Source organism: Zootoca vivipara, chromosome 2, assembly GCF_963506605.1.
Source record: "Zootoca vivipara chromosome 2, rZooViv1.1, whole genome shotgun sequence".
NCBI lineage: Eukaryota > Metazoa > Chordata > Lepidosauria > Squamata > Lacertidae > Zootoca > Zootoca vivipara.
The window spans coordinates 42,056,339-42,075,054 of record NC_083277.1 but is presented as its reverse complement, the minus strand read 5'-3'; the positions used below and the strand labels follow the sequence as shown (position 1 = coordinate 42,075,054).

The following is an 18,716-nucleotide window of genomic DNA, read 5'->3' as shown; positions in this document are numbered from 1 at the left end:
GGAATGAAAGCAGCCCACTTCGCTCAAGAAGTTCCATCCGCCCTCTGCTCCCCAGAATGACCCGCCGCTTGCACAGGTGCTAAAGTTTCCACGGCATTAATTGGCTGGGCTGTGGCAGCCAGATCGCTATCTGAGTTGTATAATTGGATTTTTGCAAGTTGGCAAGATCACCCCATTATTCAAACATGGAACTCTAAATGCAAAGTAATGGCTACACAACTTAGATTAAAAGAGGCTGGGGACCTATTAAATATTATCTCACTAGAGCAAATAATTAGATTCCCCCCCCTTCCTGCCACACTCAGGGCCTTTGCCCAATAGGTACTGCTAAAAACCGTCAGATTTCCTGAAGTTGGGAGGCTGGTTTGTTTTCTCTTAGCCACCTGACCATAAAGTAGAGTATTAACAGAATTAAAATGCAAGAGATAAAAAAACAAAAACCCCAAACATTTGCATCATTGAGGGTGCACAATGAGAGCATGCATCAAGCTCCAGAATCTGAGCCTTGCAGAGTCTACAAGGTAGACAATGAGCGGCTGACGGCCCCTCGTGCTGGGTATTGGTGGGCGTGAATTGGGTGGTTTCCTTACACTATAATAATGGGGACAATGAGCCTCTGATTGGAATTCTCTTCCCAGCCCGGCTTCTATTAAATCATTGCAGCAGCCTCCTATTAGCCAGCTGAGCACTGGCTCATGCCATCCACATGCCATAGCCAGGGGTGGCCAGGGCTGTACCACTGGAAGCCATCATTGGAACTGGCAAGGGATGGTTAACCCTATGATGCACAGGGCATTTCCGATTTCATCAACCACTTTAGCCACTGCAGGGGGAGAAATGATTTGAAATACTAAGAGTGTCTGAGTTATAAACAAAGCTAGGTGATGGCGGGTGGGGAATAAATTATTTGTACTTTGCCTATCCTAACTACTTTAAAATCTCCATTCCTTCAGATGAAAGTTTAGAATGGGCTGGATGCAGACACAGCCAGACTTAATGGAAACCTCTTGAAATCTATGGCTAATTTTAAGTCTCATTGATTTTAACTGGTCTGATCTAAACATGGGCAAGTCTGGCTCCAACCCAATGTTTTGACTGGTGCTGTTCAAATGGGAGGGATTGTTCAGTTAAAGGGAAATCACTGTTCAGCATCCCATTTTATGAATATACATATATACTTGCAGTGCTTTCCCCCCAGAGGGTACCCAAGGGTAAGCAGTACCGACAACCTCCTTTTTTGTTGTTAAAAAGTGTAGCACTTACTGTAACAACTTCATGGTGAGTAACCCTGGCTCCCTCCCAGGTCTGCTATTGTATTTTTCCTAACTAACACACAGCTGGGGGAGGGACTCCCCCCTCTTCTTGTCTGATATTGAATGCTCCACCTTTTGTCAAGGTAATGACTCTGTCATCACCTGTTTTGTTCTTTGATAGCACATCTCTCAGCCACATTTTGTGTGAGGTCTTGGGGGGGGGTAGCAACACGAAGTGCCCCCCCCCATTTGTGGAATGCTCTCTCCAGGGAGGTTCACCTGGTCCATTCCTTATATATATTTTAGGAGCCAGGCAAAAACATTCCTTTTCAACCAAACATCTGGCTGATTAGTATTCTACAGCCTTTTAAATGTGTCTAGGTGGCGCTGTGGTTAAACCACTGAGCCTAGGGCTTGCTGATCAGAAGGTCGGCGGTTCGAATCCCTGTGACGGGGTGAGCTCCCGTTGCTTGGTCCCAGCTCCTGCCAACCTAGCAGTTCGAAAGCACATCAAAATGCAAGTAGATAAATAGGAACCGCTACAGCGGGAAGGTAAACGGCGTTTCCATGTGCTGCTCTGGTTTACCAGAAGCGGCTTTGTCATGCTGGCCACATGACCTGGAAGCTATACGCCGGCTCCTTCGGCCAATAATGCGAGATGAGCGCGCAACCCCAGAGTCGGTCACGACTGGACCTAATAGTCAGGGGTCCCTTTACCTTTACCTATGGGAAGGGGATGTGTTATTGTGTTGCTGTTTTGTTTTACTTACTTGTTTCTATACTGTATTTTATTATGTGAACTGCCCTGAGATCTTATGATGAAGGGACATATAGTAATCCAATCAATCTTGAGGAAGCTGCCTTGACTTATTTTTTAGACCTTGCTAAATCCATTGATCAAACTCCACATTTGCTAATTTCAGAAATTATGGAGAGAACTTGGAACCCAGGGACTTTAGGGGATCCTTGCCCCCTGCAAACCTATAACAATACCTTTTTAAAAAATGTTTTAAAATTACTATGTGCTCTGTCACAGATCTATGGTCACTCCCTACAGCAAGAGTGGGGGAACATTTCTCAGATCATGGGCTTACATTACCACATGTGGAAGTGCCTTCTGGGGTACATGATTGTGATGGATGGGACCATAGGCAAACATGGGCAGAGCAACAGAGGTAACCATTATTTTTTGTACAGTGGCCTACATTCCAGCCATGCAAAGGCCAGTGATTTCTACACAGACACTCCTCTGACCAACCTCGCTTGATAGGTCTTCTCCCAAATGTCTGGACTGCCATATAGGTGACCAAGAGTCAAAGGACCATCATGCAAGACATAGCAGAAGATCTTTTGGAAATAGTCCTGCAGTAATCAAAAGGCTTTATGAAGGACAGAGGCAAAGAGTTACAACTCAGTCCTCTGTATGTTGACTCAGCAAGTTGTATGGAGGGCTGTCAATGTGCATCAGACTGAAGCCTCAGGCACAAAACTATGTTAAAAAACAAGAATGTATTCCTGTTTTTAAAAAAATTGCTCTCAAAACCTAGAACAAACCACGAAGCACTGGAGCATTAGATTTCATACATCAAAAAGATTTCTCAAAATCTCAGCTTCCTGAGTGGCAGCCCAGGAAATGTAGCTTTTTTTTACCATTGATTTCCACTCAATGCCTTTTTGTCATATTTTGTATTACTGGTACTAACACACAGCAAATGAGCTGCTTGTACAAGCTCCAAAAGAGCAGAGAAAATCCTATACGAGGAGCCAGGGTCTGAAAAAGGCATTATGTTCAGACTGTAATTTGTCTGACTGCCCATTCCGGGAAATATCTGATGTAACCAAACCCTGAGCTCAGTGCAATGCATAATTAGCCCCTCGTGTTGGAGTCATCGGATCTAGTGATTAACTGAGATCGACTCTCAAGCAAGGGGAGAAAGTATGTGAAAGCTAATGTGTTTGTCACTGTGACCTGGGTCATCCATTAATGTAAATGAAACTCAAGTCCCCTCCATTCCTGCAAGAATTGGGGGTTTTCTCTTCCTCCTAAACATATACTCCTGATTTCCCCAGTTGAAATCTAATTCCTGCCCTGGCCATGTTATCATTTGGAAGGAAGTATTTCAAACTGCCATATGTTCATGGGAGAATCTGTGGGTTTGTGGTTCTTAGCAAAGAACATAGATGTAATTCCGGGCTACAATCAAGCTCTGTTTGGTTACAAAAGGTCATTGGAATCCAGCCTGTTACCAAGGTGCTCAGGCCCCCTGGCACCCTGAGCATGCCTCTTAACTCCACAACATTGAGCTTCCCTGTGCAAACTGTGTGGCTTTTGTAAGCATGACAGAGAAAGCTCATCTTGGCTCCCACTAGGTATCCTTCCTAACAGGAGATAAACTTGCCTTAATTGTCTGGGAAGAGAAGGTGCTTCAGATGTATGCAAATGCCTTAATCTGCACCCAATTCCTGTGCACATCACCAACCCAGACATGGAGCTCTATTTGGCCAAACAAAAGCACCTTCTCAATGAGCAAGCAAGTCCTGGTTTGTATTTTTTGAAATATGGCAACCCTAGCTATTTGCATTTCTTAAGGTTAGGATTCTCCATTTCCTCTTTGCTTTTGTACACAACTCTCTTTGCACTGGGTGCTTTTGCAGTTGCCTCTCAGTGTCTGGACTTAGTTTCCATATTCAATTTTCTTCTGCTGCTTAAGGCTGCTGCCTACTGCTCTGTGGCAAGTAGCCTACTTCTAGCTACTTAGCATACATACATTTTATTTTGCAAATTCCACCCTTCTCCAGGCAACCTTGCTGACCTTTTGTTTAGGGAACCCATTCCTTAAGTTCTTGTCCCCAATGGGCCATGAGGTTCAGTCTGACAGGATTCCACGGAATACTCCAGGACCCAGGAATAACTTAAACTCCAGCAAGCATCCCCCTCCTCCCTCTTCTACCCTTGCCTCTTCTCTGTGCTGGTCCATTTGTTCAGGTCTAGTCAGGAACCTAAAGGGAAGACAAAACCATGTGCTTTCCTTTTAGTCCCTTTTCTGTTCTTAACCATGGTAGTGGATGGGGGGGAGGTTCAAGGAGAAGCCAGGCTGCTTAATTGCATACTGTACCGCATGGGGCTCAGGGTAACCAGTGAATGTGTGTCTACTTTTGGTCTCCCATCATAGGCATATTGCCCATACCATTTGTATACTAGTTTTCCCTGTTGCAGGAGTTAAAGTCCAACAACATAAGGAGGACCACAAACTTCATAGCACTGGTCTTCAGCATCCAAGGATCTCACTTGAAATTACCTACTAAACCAGAAATGCCATCTATCCCAGCACTATGGTATTCTAGCAGTAGTTTATTTGGGTGGGGTTTGTGGGGGGTGGGGCGGGAGAGAGAAACCACCTCTCTTTGATGCTGCTATTCTTCCTGGAAAGGAAGCACTCCTTAGAATCAATGGAACCTCCTGAGCTTGAGGACAATTTAACTGAGACTGCAGCACAGAGGGTTAACCCACTCCCCATGCTGCCTGGTTTTGGTCCTGATGACAGCTCTCCTGTGACTGCTATTTACAATTAGGAGAGTGGGAGGGGTGAAATGCCTTCACATATTTCATGCTTGGTCCTGGGCTTGTCTCCTGCGTACCACAGCAGTACAGATGCAGCTTCCTTGTGCCTTGGAGCATTTTCTCTCTCCTCTAGCCCATGGTGCCTTCTAAATGTTGCTGGTCTACAGCTCTCATCCACCCTGATTGTTGACTATGATGTTGGAAGTTGGAGTGCCCCACACTGACTACCCCTGGTCTAGCCTACCAAACCAGGCAGCCAATACAGACAGAGGTGACCACAATAGGACCATGTCCACGGGACTTCTTGCTCTTACATGAAGGTGCATCAAAGCATGCTGCCTGAGCCAATTGTGGTGAACATATGGCAGATTTGTGTCCATATAAAGGACAGCACACACATATGCATGATGGTGTCATGTTCTGGACTTCACCAACACTGCTGTTACTGTTTTTGGGGTCTCCTGTTGGACACCAACTCCCTTCAGTCCTAGCCAACACAGCCAAAGGCCTGGGATCATAGAATCTTAGAGTTGGAAGAGACCACAAGGGCCATCCAGTCCAACCCCCTGCCAAGCATGATGGACTGCAAGCCTGCATCTCTTCAATGAAGCAATGTTTCTTTTCCTCAGCAATTTTGTTAGGGAGGCAGAGTTAAAAGAAAGTTAGCCATCTATTTCCTCTCCTTCAGCACTATTGTGTATAATGACATTTGGCAGACAGCCGATCTGCACCCTGTCAGAAGTGTTGTACCTCATCTCCCTTGATTGGGGATTTTTATGAACAGCATGACATCGTGGGGGTGGGTGGACAAAACAAGCGGAAGCCAAAGCTATGCTTTGTGTCTTCAACCAGCAGTAAGAGCATGCCACTCCACCATCAATTTCCTGGTTCCCCATTTTAATTAAAAACTGAATTTCCTGAGAAGGTGTTAATTCTCTTTCTCTCCCCCCCCCCCCGCCATTGATGCATTAAAATGCATGTTGAGGGAAATGTGATGGGGGGGGTCAGCATGGGAGACTTCTTAGACTAAATCAGCAGGTCATCCCAACTGCTGGGGAGGAAAGAGTCAAAGGGAAACGACTGGTGCCCCAGGGAATGGATTTCATCTCTTTTCCACATTGGATGACCAGAAAGCAAGGACAGGAGGGGAGGGAGAAAAGGGAAAGGGGCAAAGAAGCAGGATGGCAATGGAAAATGATCAAACGAAAGAAAATGGCACATGGCAAACAGGAAGGCAGGTGTCCTAAGTATAGCAAGCGAAGCATCATTTTGATCAGGGCTGGAGAAACTTTTGCCCTCCAGAGGTTGCTGAGCTTCAGTTCCCACAAGCCCCAACTACCATGGCTGATTATTGGGGTCCTGGGAGTCATAGTCCAGCTTTGTTTCCTTATACAAAAGAAAACTCCCTATGCTGTTGAATAGGAAACTGGTGTTTGATTGCTGCTGTGCTGTCCAATAAGTTTGGGGCTACTCCATATCCTATAATTCATTGGCTAGGAGTCCTTTATTCCCAACACACTCCCTGTAGCTTTATTCTTTGTTGCCCTCCAGTGAGGTTACCTTCCTCAACCTGCCCGTCCGATCCTCATTCTACATGACCCTTCCCCCAAGCATCTTGCCACCGTGATCTTCAGCAGCTATGCTAATTTCAGCATCCATATAATCTTCCAGTGTAATATAATTTGTCTCCAGATCTTTTACTCCCCTGGCCCCTGCAACATGTTCTAATCCTGTAGAAGAAACTTGCTTCACTGTGGCCAGGAGCACACCAAACTTCATTGAATGCTCTTAATCGGGCATAGGAAAACTCCAGCCCTCCAGATGTTTAGGACTACAATTCTTATCATCCCTAGCTAACAGGACCAGTGGTCAGGGATGATGGGAATTGTAGTTCCAAACATCTGGAGGGCTGGAGTTTGCCTATGCCTGCTCTTAATGAATGGAGATCTAATTAAGTCTTTGGTCCTAAGCACTCGCACATGGGCACAAACCTCCTTGATCTTGGTGAGATTTACTTCTGAACAAACATGCATGGGATCTGGTGGCAGGTCATGTCCCATTTCTTATAGACTAAGGATATCTTAGAAAGTAGTCTGGAACTACTTTTGTTGGGTTAGAAAAAAATAGCTGGTGCCTTTTTTCTTTTTAAATAAAAGTAAACAGCATATACCACCTAACCATTGTTCTCTGCTCTAATCTGGAGAAAATAACCACTTAGCTGATTCATTTCAATCACTAACCTGGTGCATAATGCCCACATGCCTGCGGGTGGCGCTGTGATCTAATCCACAGAGCCTCTTGGACTTGCTGATAGGAAGGTCACATAAGGGGGTGAGCTCCTATTGCTCTGTCCCAGCTCCTGCCAACCTAGCAGTTCAAAAGCACACCAGTGCAAGTAGATAAATAGGTACCACTGTGGCAGGAAGGCAAATGGTGTTTCTGTGCACTCTGGCACTCGTCGTGTGTCCCATTGCGCCAGAAGCAGTTTAGTCATGCTGGCCACATGACCCGGAAAGCTATCTGTGGACAAATGCAGGCTCTCTCAGCCTGAAGCGAGATGAGCGCCTCACCCCATAGTCGCCTTTGACTGGACTTAACTGTCCAGGGATCCTTTACCTTAACCTTCTTTACCTTTTCAATGCCTGCATTACATGCCCACTTCACCTATCTGCGTGCATACAAAAAACTGTTTAAATTGTGCTACAGGATAGCCTTGCATTGTGAGAACTTTGAACATATGCCCCTAGGGCCAAAGCAATGAGACCGAGTTCTCAAAACGGTCCGCTCCTTGCCTCTACACCAGCGCCTTGATGGCGCGTTCTACCCCATCTAATTCTCCCCAAAGGACTCCTGCGGAGAGCCACCTATTTCTTAAGCAGCCCAAAGCATAGCTCTAGATCAGCCCCTTCATGGATCAATGCCTTGTCGTGGCGAAGGGGCTTGAATAACTCAGAGAAGCTATGAGCTATGCCATGCAGGGCCACCCAAGATGGACAGGTCATAGTGGAGAGTTTTGACTAAACGTGATCCACCTGGAGAAGGAACTGGCAAGCCACTCCAGTATCCCTGCCAAGAAAACTCCATGGACAAAGACAACAGGCATATAAAAGTTATGACGCTGGAAGATGAGCCCCTCAGGTCGGAAGGCGTCCAACATGCTACTGAGGAAGAGTGGAGGACAAGTACAAGTAGATTCAGAGCTGATGAAGTGGCTGGGCCAAAGCCGAAAGGACGCTCAGTTGCGGATATGCCTGGAAGCGAAAGGAAAGTCCGATGCTGTAAAGAAAAATATTGCATAGGAACCTGGAATGTAAGAACCATGGATGGAGGTAAGCTGGATGTGGTCAAAAATGAGATGACAAGAATAAATATCGACATCCTGGGCATCAGTGAACTAAAATGGAAGGGAATGGGCGAATTCAGTTCGGGTGACTATCATATCTACTACTGTGGGCAAGAATCCTGTAGAAGAAATGGAGTGGCCCTCATAGTCAACAAAAGAGTGGCAAAAGCTGTAATGGGATGCAATCTCAAAAATGACAGAATGATCTCGATACGAATCCAAGGCAGACCTTTTAACATCACAGTAATCCAAGTTTATGCACCAACTACCGGTGCTGAAGAAAGTGAAATTGAACAATTCTATGAAGACCTACAACACCTTCTAGAAATGACACCAAAGCAGGATGTTCTTCTCATTACAGGGGATTGGAATGCTAAAGTAGGGAATCAAGAGATAAAAGGAACAACTGGCAAGTTTGGCCTTGGAGTTCAAAATGAAGCAGGGCAAAGGCTAATAGAGTTCTGTCAAGAGAACAAGCTGGTCATCACAAACACTCTCTTCCAACAACACAAGAGACGACTCTACACATGGATATCACCAAATGGGCAGCATCGAAATCAGATTGATTATATTCTCTGCAGCCAAAGATGGAGAAGTTCTATACAGTCAGCAAAAACAAGACCTGGAGCTGACTGTAACTCAGATCATCAGCTTCTTATAGCAAAATTCCAGCTTAAACTGAAGAAAGTAGGAAAAACCACTGGGCCAGTAAGATACAATCTGAATCAAATCCCTTATGAATACACAGTGGAAGTGAGGAACAGGTTTAAGGATTTAGATTTGGTGGACAGAGTGCCTGAAGAACTATGGATGGAGGCTTGTAACATTATACAGGAGGCAGCAACGAAAACCATCCCAAGGAAAAGGAAATGCAAGAAAGCAAAATGGCTGTCCAACGAGGCCCTACAAATAGCGGAGGAGAGGAGGCAAGCAAAATGCAAGGGAGATAGGGAAAGATACAGGAAACTGAATGCAGATTTCCAAAAAACAGCAAGGAGAGACAAGAGGGTCTTCTTAAATGAGCAATGCAAAGAAATAGAGGAAAACAACAGAATGGGGAAAACCAGAGATCTGTTCAAGAAAATTGGAGATATGAAAGGAACATTTCGTACAAAGATTACCATAATCAAGGACAAAAGTGGTAAGGACCTAACAGAAGCAGAAGACATCAAGAAGAGGTGGCAAGAATACACAGAGGAATTATACCAGAAAGATATGGAGGTCTCGTACACCCCAGGTAGTGTGGTTGCTGACCTTGAGCCAGACATCTTGGAGAGTGAAGTCAAATGGGCCTTAGAAAGCACTGCTAATAACAAGGCCAGTGGAAGTGATGATATTCCAGCCGAACTATTTAAAATTTTAAAAGATGATGCTGTTAAGGTGCTACACCCAATATGCCAGCAAGTTTGGAAAACTCAGCAATGGCCAGAGGATTGGAGAAGATCAGTCTACATCCCAATTCCAAAGAAGGGCAGTGCCAAAGAATGCTCCAACTACCGCACAATTGCGCTCATTTCACACGCTAGCAAGGTTATGCTTAAAATTCTACAAGGCAGGCTTAGGCAGTATGTGGACCGAGAACTCCCAGAAGTGCAAGCTGGATTTCGAAAGGGCAGAGGAACCAGAGACCAAATAGCAAACATGCGCTGGATTATGGAGAAAGCTAGAGAGTTCCAGAAAAACATCTACTTCTGCTTCATTGACTATGCAAAAGCCTTTGACTGTGTCGACCACAGCAAACTATGGCAAGTTCTTAAAGAAATGGGAGTGCCTGATCACCTCATCTGTCTCCTGAGAAATCTCTATGTGGGACAAGAAGCTACAGTTAGAACTGGATATGGAACAACTGATTGGTTCAAAATTGGGAAAGGAGTACGACAAGGTTGTATATTGTCTCCCTGCTTATTTAACTTATATGCAGAATTCATCATGCGAAAGGCTGGACTAGATGAATCCCAAGCCGGAATTAAGATTGCCGGAAGAAATATCAACAACCTCAGATATGCAGATGACACAACCTTGATGGCAGAAAGCGAGGAGGAATTAAAGAACCTTTTAACGAGGGTGAAAGAGGAGAGCGCAAAATATGGTCTGAAGCTCAACATCAAAAAAACCAAGATCATGGCCACTGGTCCCATCACCTCCTGGCAAATAGAAGGGGAAGAAATGGAGGCAGTGAGAGATTTTACTTTCTTGGGCTCCTTGATCACTGCAGATGGTGACAGCAGTCACGAAATTAAAAGACGCCTGCTTCTTGGGAGAAAAGCAATGACAAACCTAGACAGCATCTTAAAAAGCAGAGACATCACCTTGCCGACAAAGGTCCGTATAGTTAAAGCTATGGTTTTCCCACTAGTGATGTATGGAAGTGAGAGCTGGACCATAAAGAAGGCTGATCGCCGAAGAATTGATGCTTTTGAATTATGGTGCTGGAGGAGACTCTTGAGAGTCCCATGGACTGCAAGAAGATCAAACCTATCCATTCTTAAGGAAATCAGCCCTGAGTGCTCCCTGGAAGGACAGATCGTGAAGCTGAGGCTCCAATACTTTGGCCACCTCATGAGAAGAGAAGAATCCTTGGAAAAGACCCTGATGTTGGGAAAGATGGAGGGCACTAGGAGAAGGGGACGACAGAGGATGAGATGGTTGGACAGTGTTCTCGAAGCTACGAACATGAGTTTGACCAAACTGCGGGAGGCAGTGCAAGACAGGAGTGCCTGGCGTGCTATGGTCCATGGGGTCACGAAGAGTCGGACACGACTAAACGACTAAACAACAACAGATCAGCACGTCGGACAGCTCCCGGGGCCCTCGGAGCGCTTAGTCAAGCCCGGCGTCGAGGCGGGCACGCCCCCTTCCAGCCCCGACGAGACCTTCCGCCAGACTCAGCCAGACGATCCCTCCTCCTCCTCTTCCTCCTCCAGCCCCTTCCCTTCCGATCCCACCTGCCCACAGCGAAGATGGCGGAGGCGGTGGCTTCAGCCGCCTACGCCAGACGGGTGGGCGCTACCACGGCAGGGAGTGGGAGGGAGGGCGGAGCGGACCATCGGGGCAGCCGGGAGCCATGTTGGGGCTGCGTGAGGAGGCGATGCTGCCGCTGCTGCCGCCGCCGCCGCCGCCGCGGAGCAGCCAGGCCCGCAGGGAAGGCAGCAGCCGCCGCCGCTTCTAGATAGATGGTGGTGGCGGCGGCGGCGCAGGCGGAGAAGGGGGCAGAGCCAGAGGCGAGGCGGGGCCGGAGCAGCGCCAGGCCCGGGCAGGGGGGCGGGGAAGGGGCCGAGGGACCATGGCTGAACCGCGGCAGCAGCAGCCGGGACTACCAAACCGCCGCCGCCGTCCTCGCCAGTGCCGCCGGCTGGGGCTGCTGCTGCTCTTTCTCCTCCCTTTGTTTCCTCTCAGCCTGGGGGAGCCGTCGGACAGAGGGGGCTTGGGCTGCGCCCGCTTGGCTGCGCCGGGAGGGCCGAGCTGCGAGCTGCGCTGCTGCGCTCTCGTCGGGGGACGGTGGGGAGCCTCCTCCGTAGCTAGTGGCCGAGGGGGCGGCTGGGGCTGCGACGGCACCTTCTCTCAGCCCCCGCCTTGGGCCGGCGGTGCCTCCTGGGCTGGCTACGTGACCCCACCGCCGGAAAAGAAGAGGAGCCGGCGTCCAGCGAGCGCCCCGGGGGCGTGGGGCAGTTGCGCCCGCTGCTTGTGGATTATAAACGCTTCCGCACTTTTTCCGGATCCCCCAAGCCCGGCGTGGTGGTGCCACCGGGAATGCCTTCTCCAGCGAGCCAGGCTCGGAGCGGACTGGGAGCAGGCAGATACCTTCTCCAGCCTTTGCAAGCCCGGCGTCGGAAAGCCGGACAATGGAGCTTATAGAGAGACTAGCCGGGCGGCCCCATCCCAATCACGCCCGCGCGCACAGGGTCTCCACACCCGGAGCCGGCGAGTGCGCCTCTGCGGGCAGAGATTTCCCCGCGTGTGGAACTACACGGACCCGCGTGGGCTGCTGAGATCCGAAGCAAGAGCGACGAGAGGAGCCGCGACGCCGGCGAAGCCCCTTTGGCTCTCGAGAATGCGCCTCGATTCTTTTTCCCGCTCGCCCTTCTGCGGGTGGCTCGCCTTGCTGACCTGCCTTCAGCTCCGCGCGGGGCACTCGGGGGCTTCCCGTCGCTGTGCCGGCGGCGAGTGCTGCGGAGCCGGCCAGGAGCAATGCTGCCTCCAGCCTTGGGGAGGGAGAGGCCGGGCAGGAGCTGTTTCAGCACCACCACCGCGCAGGACAGCTCCCGGCGTCTTGCTGGGCGCCCACCCAGATGGAGAACGGAGGAAGCCGGAGCTCTGCCTTCTCCTCCACCCGTTCGACTCCACCAAAGGCTGTTTACAAACTCTTTGTTTCGGCGTGGGTTTTAGGAGTCCCTCCACTCCAGACTTCTTTCCCTACCTGCCGCTAAAACCTACTCAGCCAACTATGCAGAATGAGCTAACCCATTCCTCGTGTGCCAAGAAAAGGAGGAGAGAGAGGGCATTGCTCCCTTTGCTAAGGACTCGGAGAGCAGCCAATCGCCACCCGCTCTTCCCTCAGTATAATTACCAGGTCCAAGTGGCCGAAAACCAGCCTCCGGGGACCCCTGTGATCACGATGGCAGCCCAAGACCCCGATTCAGGTGAAGGTGGGCGCCTGCTCTATTCCATGGATGCCCTGATGAACAGCAGGTCCCTGGAGTTATTTAGTATCGATTCCCAAAATGGCCTCATCTCCACCACTGAAGTTTTGGACAGAGAAAATATGGACCTGCACTACTTTCGAGTTACCGCGGTGGATCACGGGGCTCCCCGTCTCTCTGCCACCACCATGGTTGCCATTACAGTGGCAGACAGGAATGACCATAATCCAGTATTTGAGCAGAGTGAGTACAGAGAGACTATCCGAGAAAATGTTGAAGAGGGCTACCCTATCTTACAGCTGAGGGCCACAGATGTGGACTCCCCACCCAATGCCAACATCAGATATCGTTTTGTAAATGAGCAAGCAGCTCACTCTGTCTTTGAAATAGACTCCCGGTCAGGGCTGATCACCACCAGTGGGCAAGTGGACAGGGAGAAAATGGAGAAATATTCTTTAGTGGTGGAGGCAAATGATCAAGGTAAGGAGCCTGGCCCTCGATCGGCCACAGTTAGAGTCTATATCACAGTCCTTGATGAGAATGACAATGTCCCACAGTTCAGTGAGAAGCGGTACATAGTCCAGGTAAGAGAGGATATAAGACCCCACTCGGAAATTTTGAGAGTTACTGCCACTGACTTGGATAAAGACAATAATGCTTTAGTTCATTATAACATCATCAGTGGGAACAGCAGGGGCCAGTTTTCCATTGACAGTGTGACTGGGGAAATACAGGTAGTGGCTCCTTTGGATTTTGAGGTTGAGCGGGAATATGCACTGAGGATACGTGCCCAGGATGCAGGGCGGCCTCCTCTGTCCAACAACACAGGCATGATCAGCATCCAGGTAGTGGACATCAATGATCATGCTCCCATCTTTGTCAGCACCCCTTTTCAAATATCAGTGTTAGAAAATGCCCCTTTGGGCCACTCGGTGATCCACATCCAGGCTGTGGATGCAGATTATGGAGAGAACTCTCGCCTGGAGTACAAACTCACTGGGGTCTCATCTGACACCCCCTTTGTGGTGAACAGTGCCACTGGGTGGATTACTGTGAGTGGCCCCTTGGATCGAGAAACGGTGGAGCACTACTTCTTTGGAGTAGAGGCCCGGGATCACGGCTCCCCAGTGCTGTCTGCCTCTGCTAGTGTCACCATCACTATAATGGATGTAAATGACAATCGGCCTGAATTTACCCAGAAAGAATATTTTATACGTCTCAACGAAGATGCTTCCGTGGGGACCAGTGTTCTGAGTGTCACGGCAATTGACCGGGATGTGAACAGTGCCATCAGCTATCAGGTAACAGGCGGGAACACCCGGAACCGTTTTGCCATCAGTACCCAGGCAGGAGTGGGACTAATCACCCTCTCTTTGCCCCTGGATTACAAGCAGGAGAGGCGCTTTGTGCTGACAGTGACAGCCTCTGACCGGACTTTGCATGACACTTGTCATGTCCATATCAACATCACTGATGCCAACACCCATAGGCCAGTGTTTCAGAGCGCCCATTACTCTGTAAGTGTTAACGAGGACCGCCCTGTTGGCAGCACTGTGGTGGTGATCAGTGCCACTGATGATGATGTAGGGGAAAATGCCAGGATTACCTACTACTTGGAGGACAACATTCCTCAGTTTCGCATTGATGCAGACACTGGCGCCATCACATTGCAAGCGCAGTTGGATTACGAGGACCAAGTGACCTACACGCTGGCCATTACAGCCAAAGATAACGGCATCCCTCAGAAAGCAGACACCACCTACGTAGAAATCATGGTGAACGATGTCAATGACAATGCCCCTCAGTTTGTTAGCGCTCACTACCAAGGCATCATCTCGGAAGACAGCCCTCCCTTCACTAGCGTGCTCCAGATCTCCGCCACGGACCGGGATGCCCATGCCAACGGACGGGTGCAGTACACCTTCCAGAATGGGGATGATGGGGATGGCGATTTCACAATAGAACCCACATCTGGGATTATCCGCACTGTCCGCAGACTGGACCGGGAGAGCATCCCGGTCTACGAACTCACTGCCTATTCCGTGGACAGAGGCATCCCTCCCCAGAGGACACCTGTCCATATTCAAGTCACTGTGCAAGATGTGAATGACAATGCTCCTGTCTTCCCAGCTGAAGAGTTCGAGGTTTTAGTGAAGGAAAATAGCATTGTGGGCTCTGTGGTGGCCCAGATTACAGCTGTTGATCCAGATGAAGGGCCCAATGCACAGATCATGTATCAGATTGTGGAAGGCAACATCCCTGAAATTTTCCAGATGGACATATTTTCCGGTGAGCTCACAGCCCTGATTGACCTGGACTATGAGACCAAGGCAGAGTATGTGATTGTAGTCCAGGCCACCTCTGCCCCCCTGGTCAGCAGAGCCACAGTCCACATCAAGCTCATTGACCAGAATGATAACAGCCCCATCCTTAAAAACTTCCAGATTCTCTTTAACAACTATGTCTCCAACAAATCCAACACCTTCCCTTCTGGGGTTATAGGGAAGATCCCTGCGTATGACCCAGATGCATCTGACAGACTGTTCTACACCTTTGAACGAGGAAATGAGCTGCACTTGTTGATTGTCAACCAGACTAGCGGGGAACTCCGGCTGAGTCGCAAGCTGGACAACAATCGTCCTTTGGTGGCCTCCATGCTGGTGACTGTCACAGGTAAAGGCAGTTTCAGTGCTTTCGGTGATTGTGGAAAGCTTGCATTTTCTTGACTTATGACAATTGGGACAGCCTTTTAGCCGTGTTAAACAGCGTCAGACTCTCAGTACTGGACCATTATTCCGGGGGTGGAGGATAAGGGGGATGGGGAGAGACTTTGATTATAATTATGCTGGTGGATCTTTTATTTATTTTCCCCCTGCTTCCTTTAGGGCGTAATAGCTCAGTGGGCTACCAAAAAGGCAAGATTTGATTGCTCGCTATTATCTCACGGCAGACTCATTTCATAATTTATTAGGCAGAGCCAGGTTCCTGCCCTGAAGAGTTTACAATCTAAATTAGATAAAGTGTGCACAAAGGAAGGGAGAACGGATGCAAATGGGCTGAGACAAACCTGCTTGTTGCGGGGAGGATTTTTTAAAAAGGGGGGATGGCTGTAGTGGCTTCCCGACTCTTTTCTTGGCTTTCTTTTGTTCAGTGTTGGAAACAGCTCACCAAATGTAGAGTGTGTTCCAGCAAGGCCTTTGCAAGGGGAGAATCTGCGTCCGGGTTTGGTTGCAACAAGTGATGAAGCCTGGAGAGCTTTGCCTTCCTAGGAGCTTTCCCCACAGTTGTGCAACTTAATTGGAATTGGGTGGGAAATAGGGAGGGAGGGAGTAGGTTAAGGGTTGCCCGGAGAAAAAGATATCACCTAGTGCAGGATTTCTGAGGCACAGTTGCTGTTTTGTTCAGACCATGCTCCTCTGTTGATTTTAATACTCCCAGCCTTCCATTGGACTAGCCTGGACTAGCTGGAAGCAGCATAATGACTACCACAGTTTTCACAGGACTTTGTGGGTTTCTGGCACAGTGATTTAGCATTCTGGCACAGTGATTTAGCATTTACCTTGGCTGCAGACAGGGCGTGGGGGTGGGGAAAGGATTTTGTTCTGAGATTTGTTGCAACTGTCCATGACTATCTGTCATTCTGGTCTTCTCAGCAAGGAACTGAGTGGCATGGAAAGATCTACTCTTGTTGCCATGCTGGAGGGAGTTCCTTTTAAATGGGCTTAGGGATACCATGATGGCAATGATGGCTTATTACCCTCAAGTATATGCCAACAGGTCTCCCATCTCCCGGACCTGCAAACCATGGCAAGGCAGAGTTTCTTTTGCAAGCTGCCTTGCTAGCAAAATGCAAAAAAAAGAAGAAAAGAAAGTTCCAACCCATTAGTGTTTTTGTAATATGTTTGAATGCCAATTAGAACTTAGCCTCGGATTTGTCTAGGATGTCGGGGCTCAGCCTTAAAAGAGGAAGTAGTAATGAAGAGAGTGGCTCTGAGCTTAACCTGGCTGTCTTTCCTTGCCCAATAACAGCCTTTGCACATCTGGCTTTGAGAGTTAAAGGCTTCCAGGACAGAAGACATGACATCTGGTCATATATTCAACCCAAGCTCTTCTTTTAAGAATCCCATGCTAGACATGTCCATTAAATGCACCTCTAAGCCTATGGATCAGCTGCCTTTCTCAAGGTCTTGACTCCCTCTCTCTCTCATGGCTCAGGTACACATAATTGAATGCTTTGGAGTTTTCTCTTAAAAACAAGTTGACCCCCCCCCCCATGGCCAAACTGATATTGCTCTAGCTGGCTCTTAAATGCTGCCTCAGACCTAGGAACTGAAAACATCAGTCCCCCACTCTTGCTGTAAGATGGAAAATTGTTCCCAGTGCCTTTTGGAGTCTTAACAGGCTTTGCCCAAGCCACAACTCACTCACCTTCATCAGGATTTGGCCTGATGGTCAGATTTCATCAAAACTGCTCTTTTTTCATTTAATTCACTTAATTGGTCATGTTAACATGTCAGCATGTCTGTCTTGGCTCCAGTCCCTTCTTTGTCCTCCCTGCCCCCCCTACTAAACAGAGTTTACATGGGCTTGGGGTATTAATCCTACTCCTTTTTAATGTTACCTTTATCATTATTGATTTTGCCGGGTCCATTTTTCAAAGGCCCATTTGCTGTACTGGCATAAACTAGTTTTATGCCTGAGTGTAATACCATAGATGGCACTTTGGTAGGTCAGGTCTAGACATATAAAAAACAAATGTGTCTCTAGAAAACTTCCCCTGCACTGTAAGAAGATGTTATTTTAATTTTATTAGTGGGAAGCAGTCATAGGAGAGGAATTACACCAATAGCTAAAGGCCATCAAGGAAAATCTACGTTACGGAATAGGACACGGATTGCTTGAGCTGCTCCAATCTTTCACTCTTTCCGTAAGGCCACCCGCTTCCTTCTGTTGCTAGCAATAGGTGTGCTTGAAAATGGAGCCTAATTATCCCATATAACCCAACTGTGACTTGTGCAAATGGGTGTGGGAGGAGGCCCCTGTTTGTGTGGAGTGGGGAGAGACAGAGGAAGGAGGTTGTATGTATCAGTGGCTCACAGGCTTAGTTACCCAGCTGTGTCTAGGGAGACTTACATAATTCATGACTTCCCCCACATCCTTAGCTATCATCTAGCCCTCTCCTATAACCCACCCACCCCCTGACTAATTTAGGGAGTGGGCTCGGGAAAAGGCAGCCCTTGTTTCCTTCAAAAGGATGGGGGTGTGGGTGATGTGTTCTGCTGGGGCTCATTGCTAGATTGGGGTTCTTCAGGGGTTAATTGTAACTGCAGGGCAGGGCGATATCGTATTCAGGCACACACGCACACAGGAGGAGAGGCATTGGGCGCTGATTACTGGAGAGCTAAGATGACCTTTTCATGCTTCTGCCAGGGTGCGCTGCCGACGCTGCCTCTCCCTCCCTAACACACTTAACCCCGCACAAAGGCAGGGAGAAATCACATTTTCGGGTCTCGCATTAAACTGCCTTAGAACAACAAGGCTCTCGAAAGGACGGTGTTGTCATTTCCCCAGCTTCCAGTGTGGAAATGAGGAGAGAAAAGGCTAAGCTCATGCAGGCGAGGAGAAGCATGGAAAGGGAATTAGGCAAAGGAGCCCTCCCTGGGGGCAGGCGAGGGGGTGGGGGAGAGGTGTAGGGGGAGTGGGGGGGAGGACTGCGCCTTTTGTTGGCTCTGGTGGTGGCTGAGGATGCTCAGGCCATTTTGTTCAAGCACTTCTTGCAATCCCTGGATTTTATTTTTGTTGTGGTTTTTCTTTTTTTTAAAAAAGAATCTATTGTTTGTGGAGTACCTCCCATGTGCCAAGTTGATCCAGTAGAAACAAGTGCCGGAGCTGGTGGCTAGAATCAATGTACAATTAGT

The 18,716-nt window shown here is 48.5% G+C and overlaps 1 protein-coding gene across 1 annotated transcript in view; it reads left to right on the top strand.

Annotated features, from left to right (window-relative positions):
* Nucleotides 1-11,441: 11,441 nt before the first annotated feature.
* The window catches only part of CELSR3 (cadherin EGF LAG seven-pass G-type receptor 3), an 84,389-nt gene continuing 77,114 nt past the window's right edge, over nt 11,442-18,716 (top strand). Inside the window, exon 1 of the mRNA XM_060271027.1 lies at nt 11,442-15,471. Coding sequence (XP_060127010.1) covers nt 11,442-15,471 — 4,030 coding nt within the window. The remainder of the gene's footprint in view (nt 15,472-18,716) is intronic.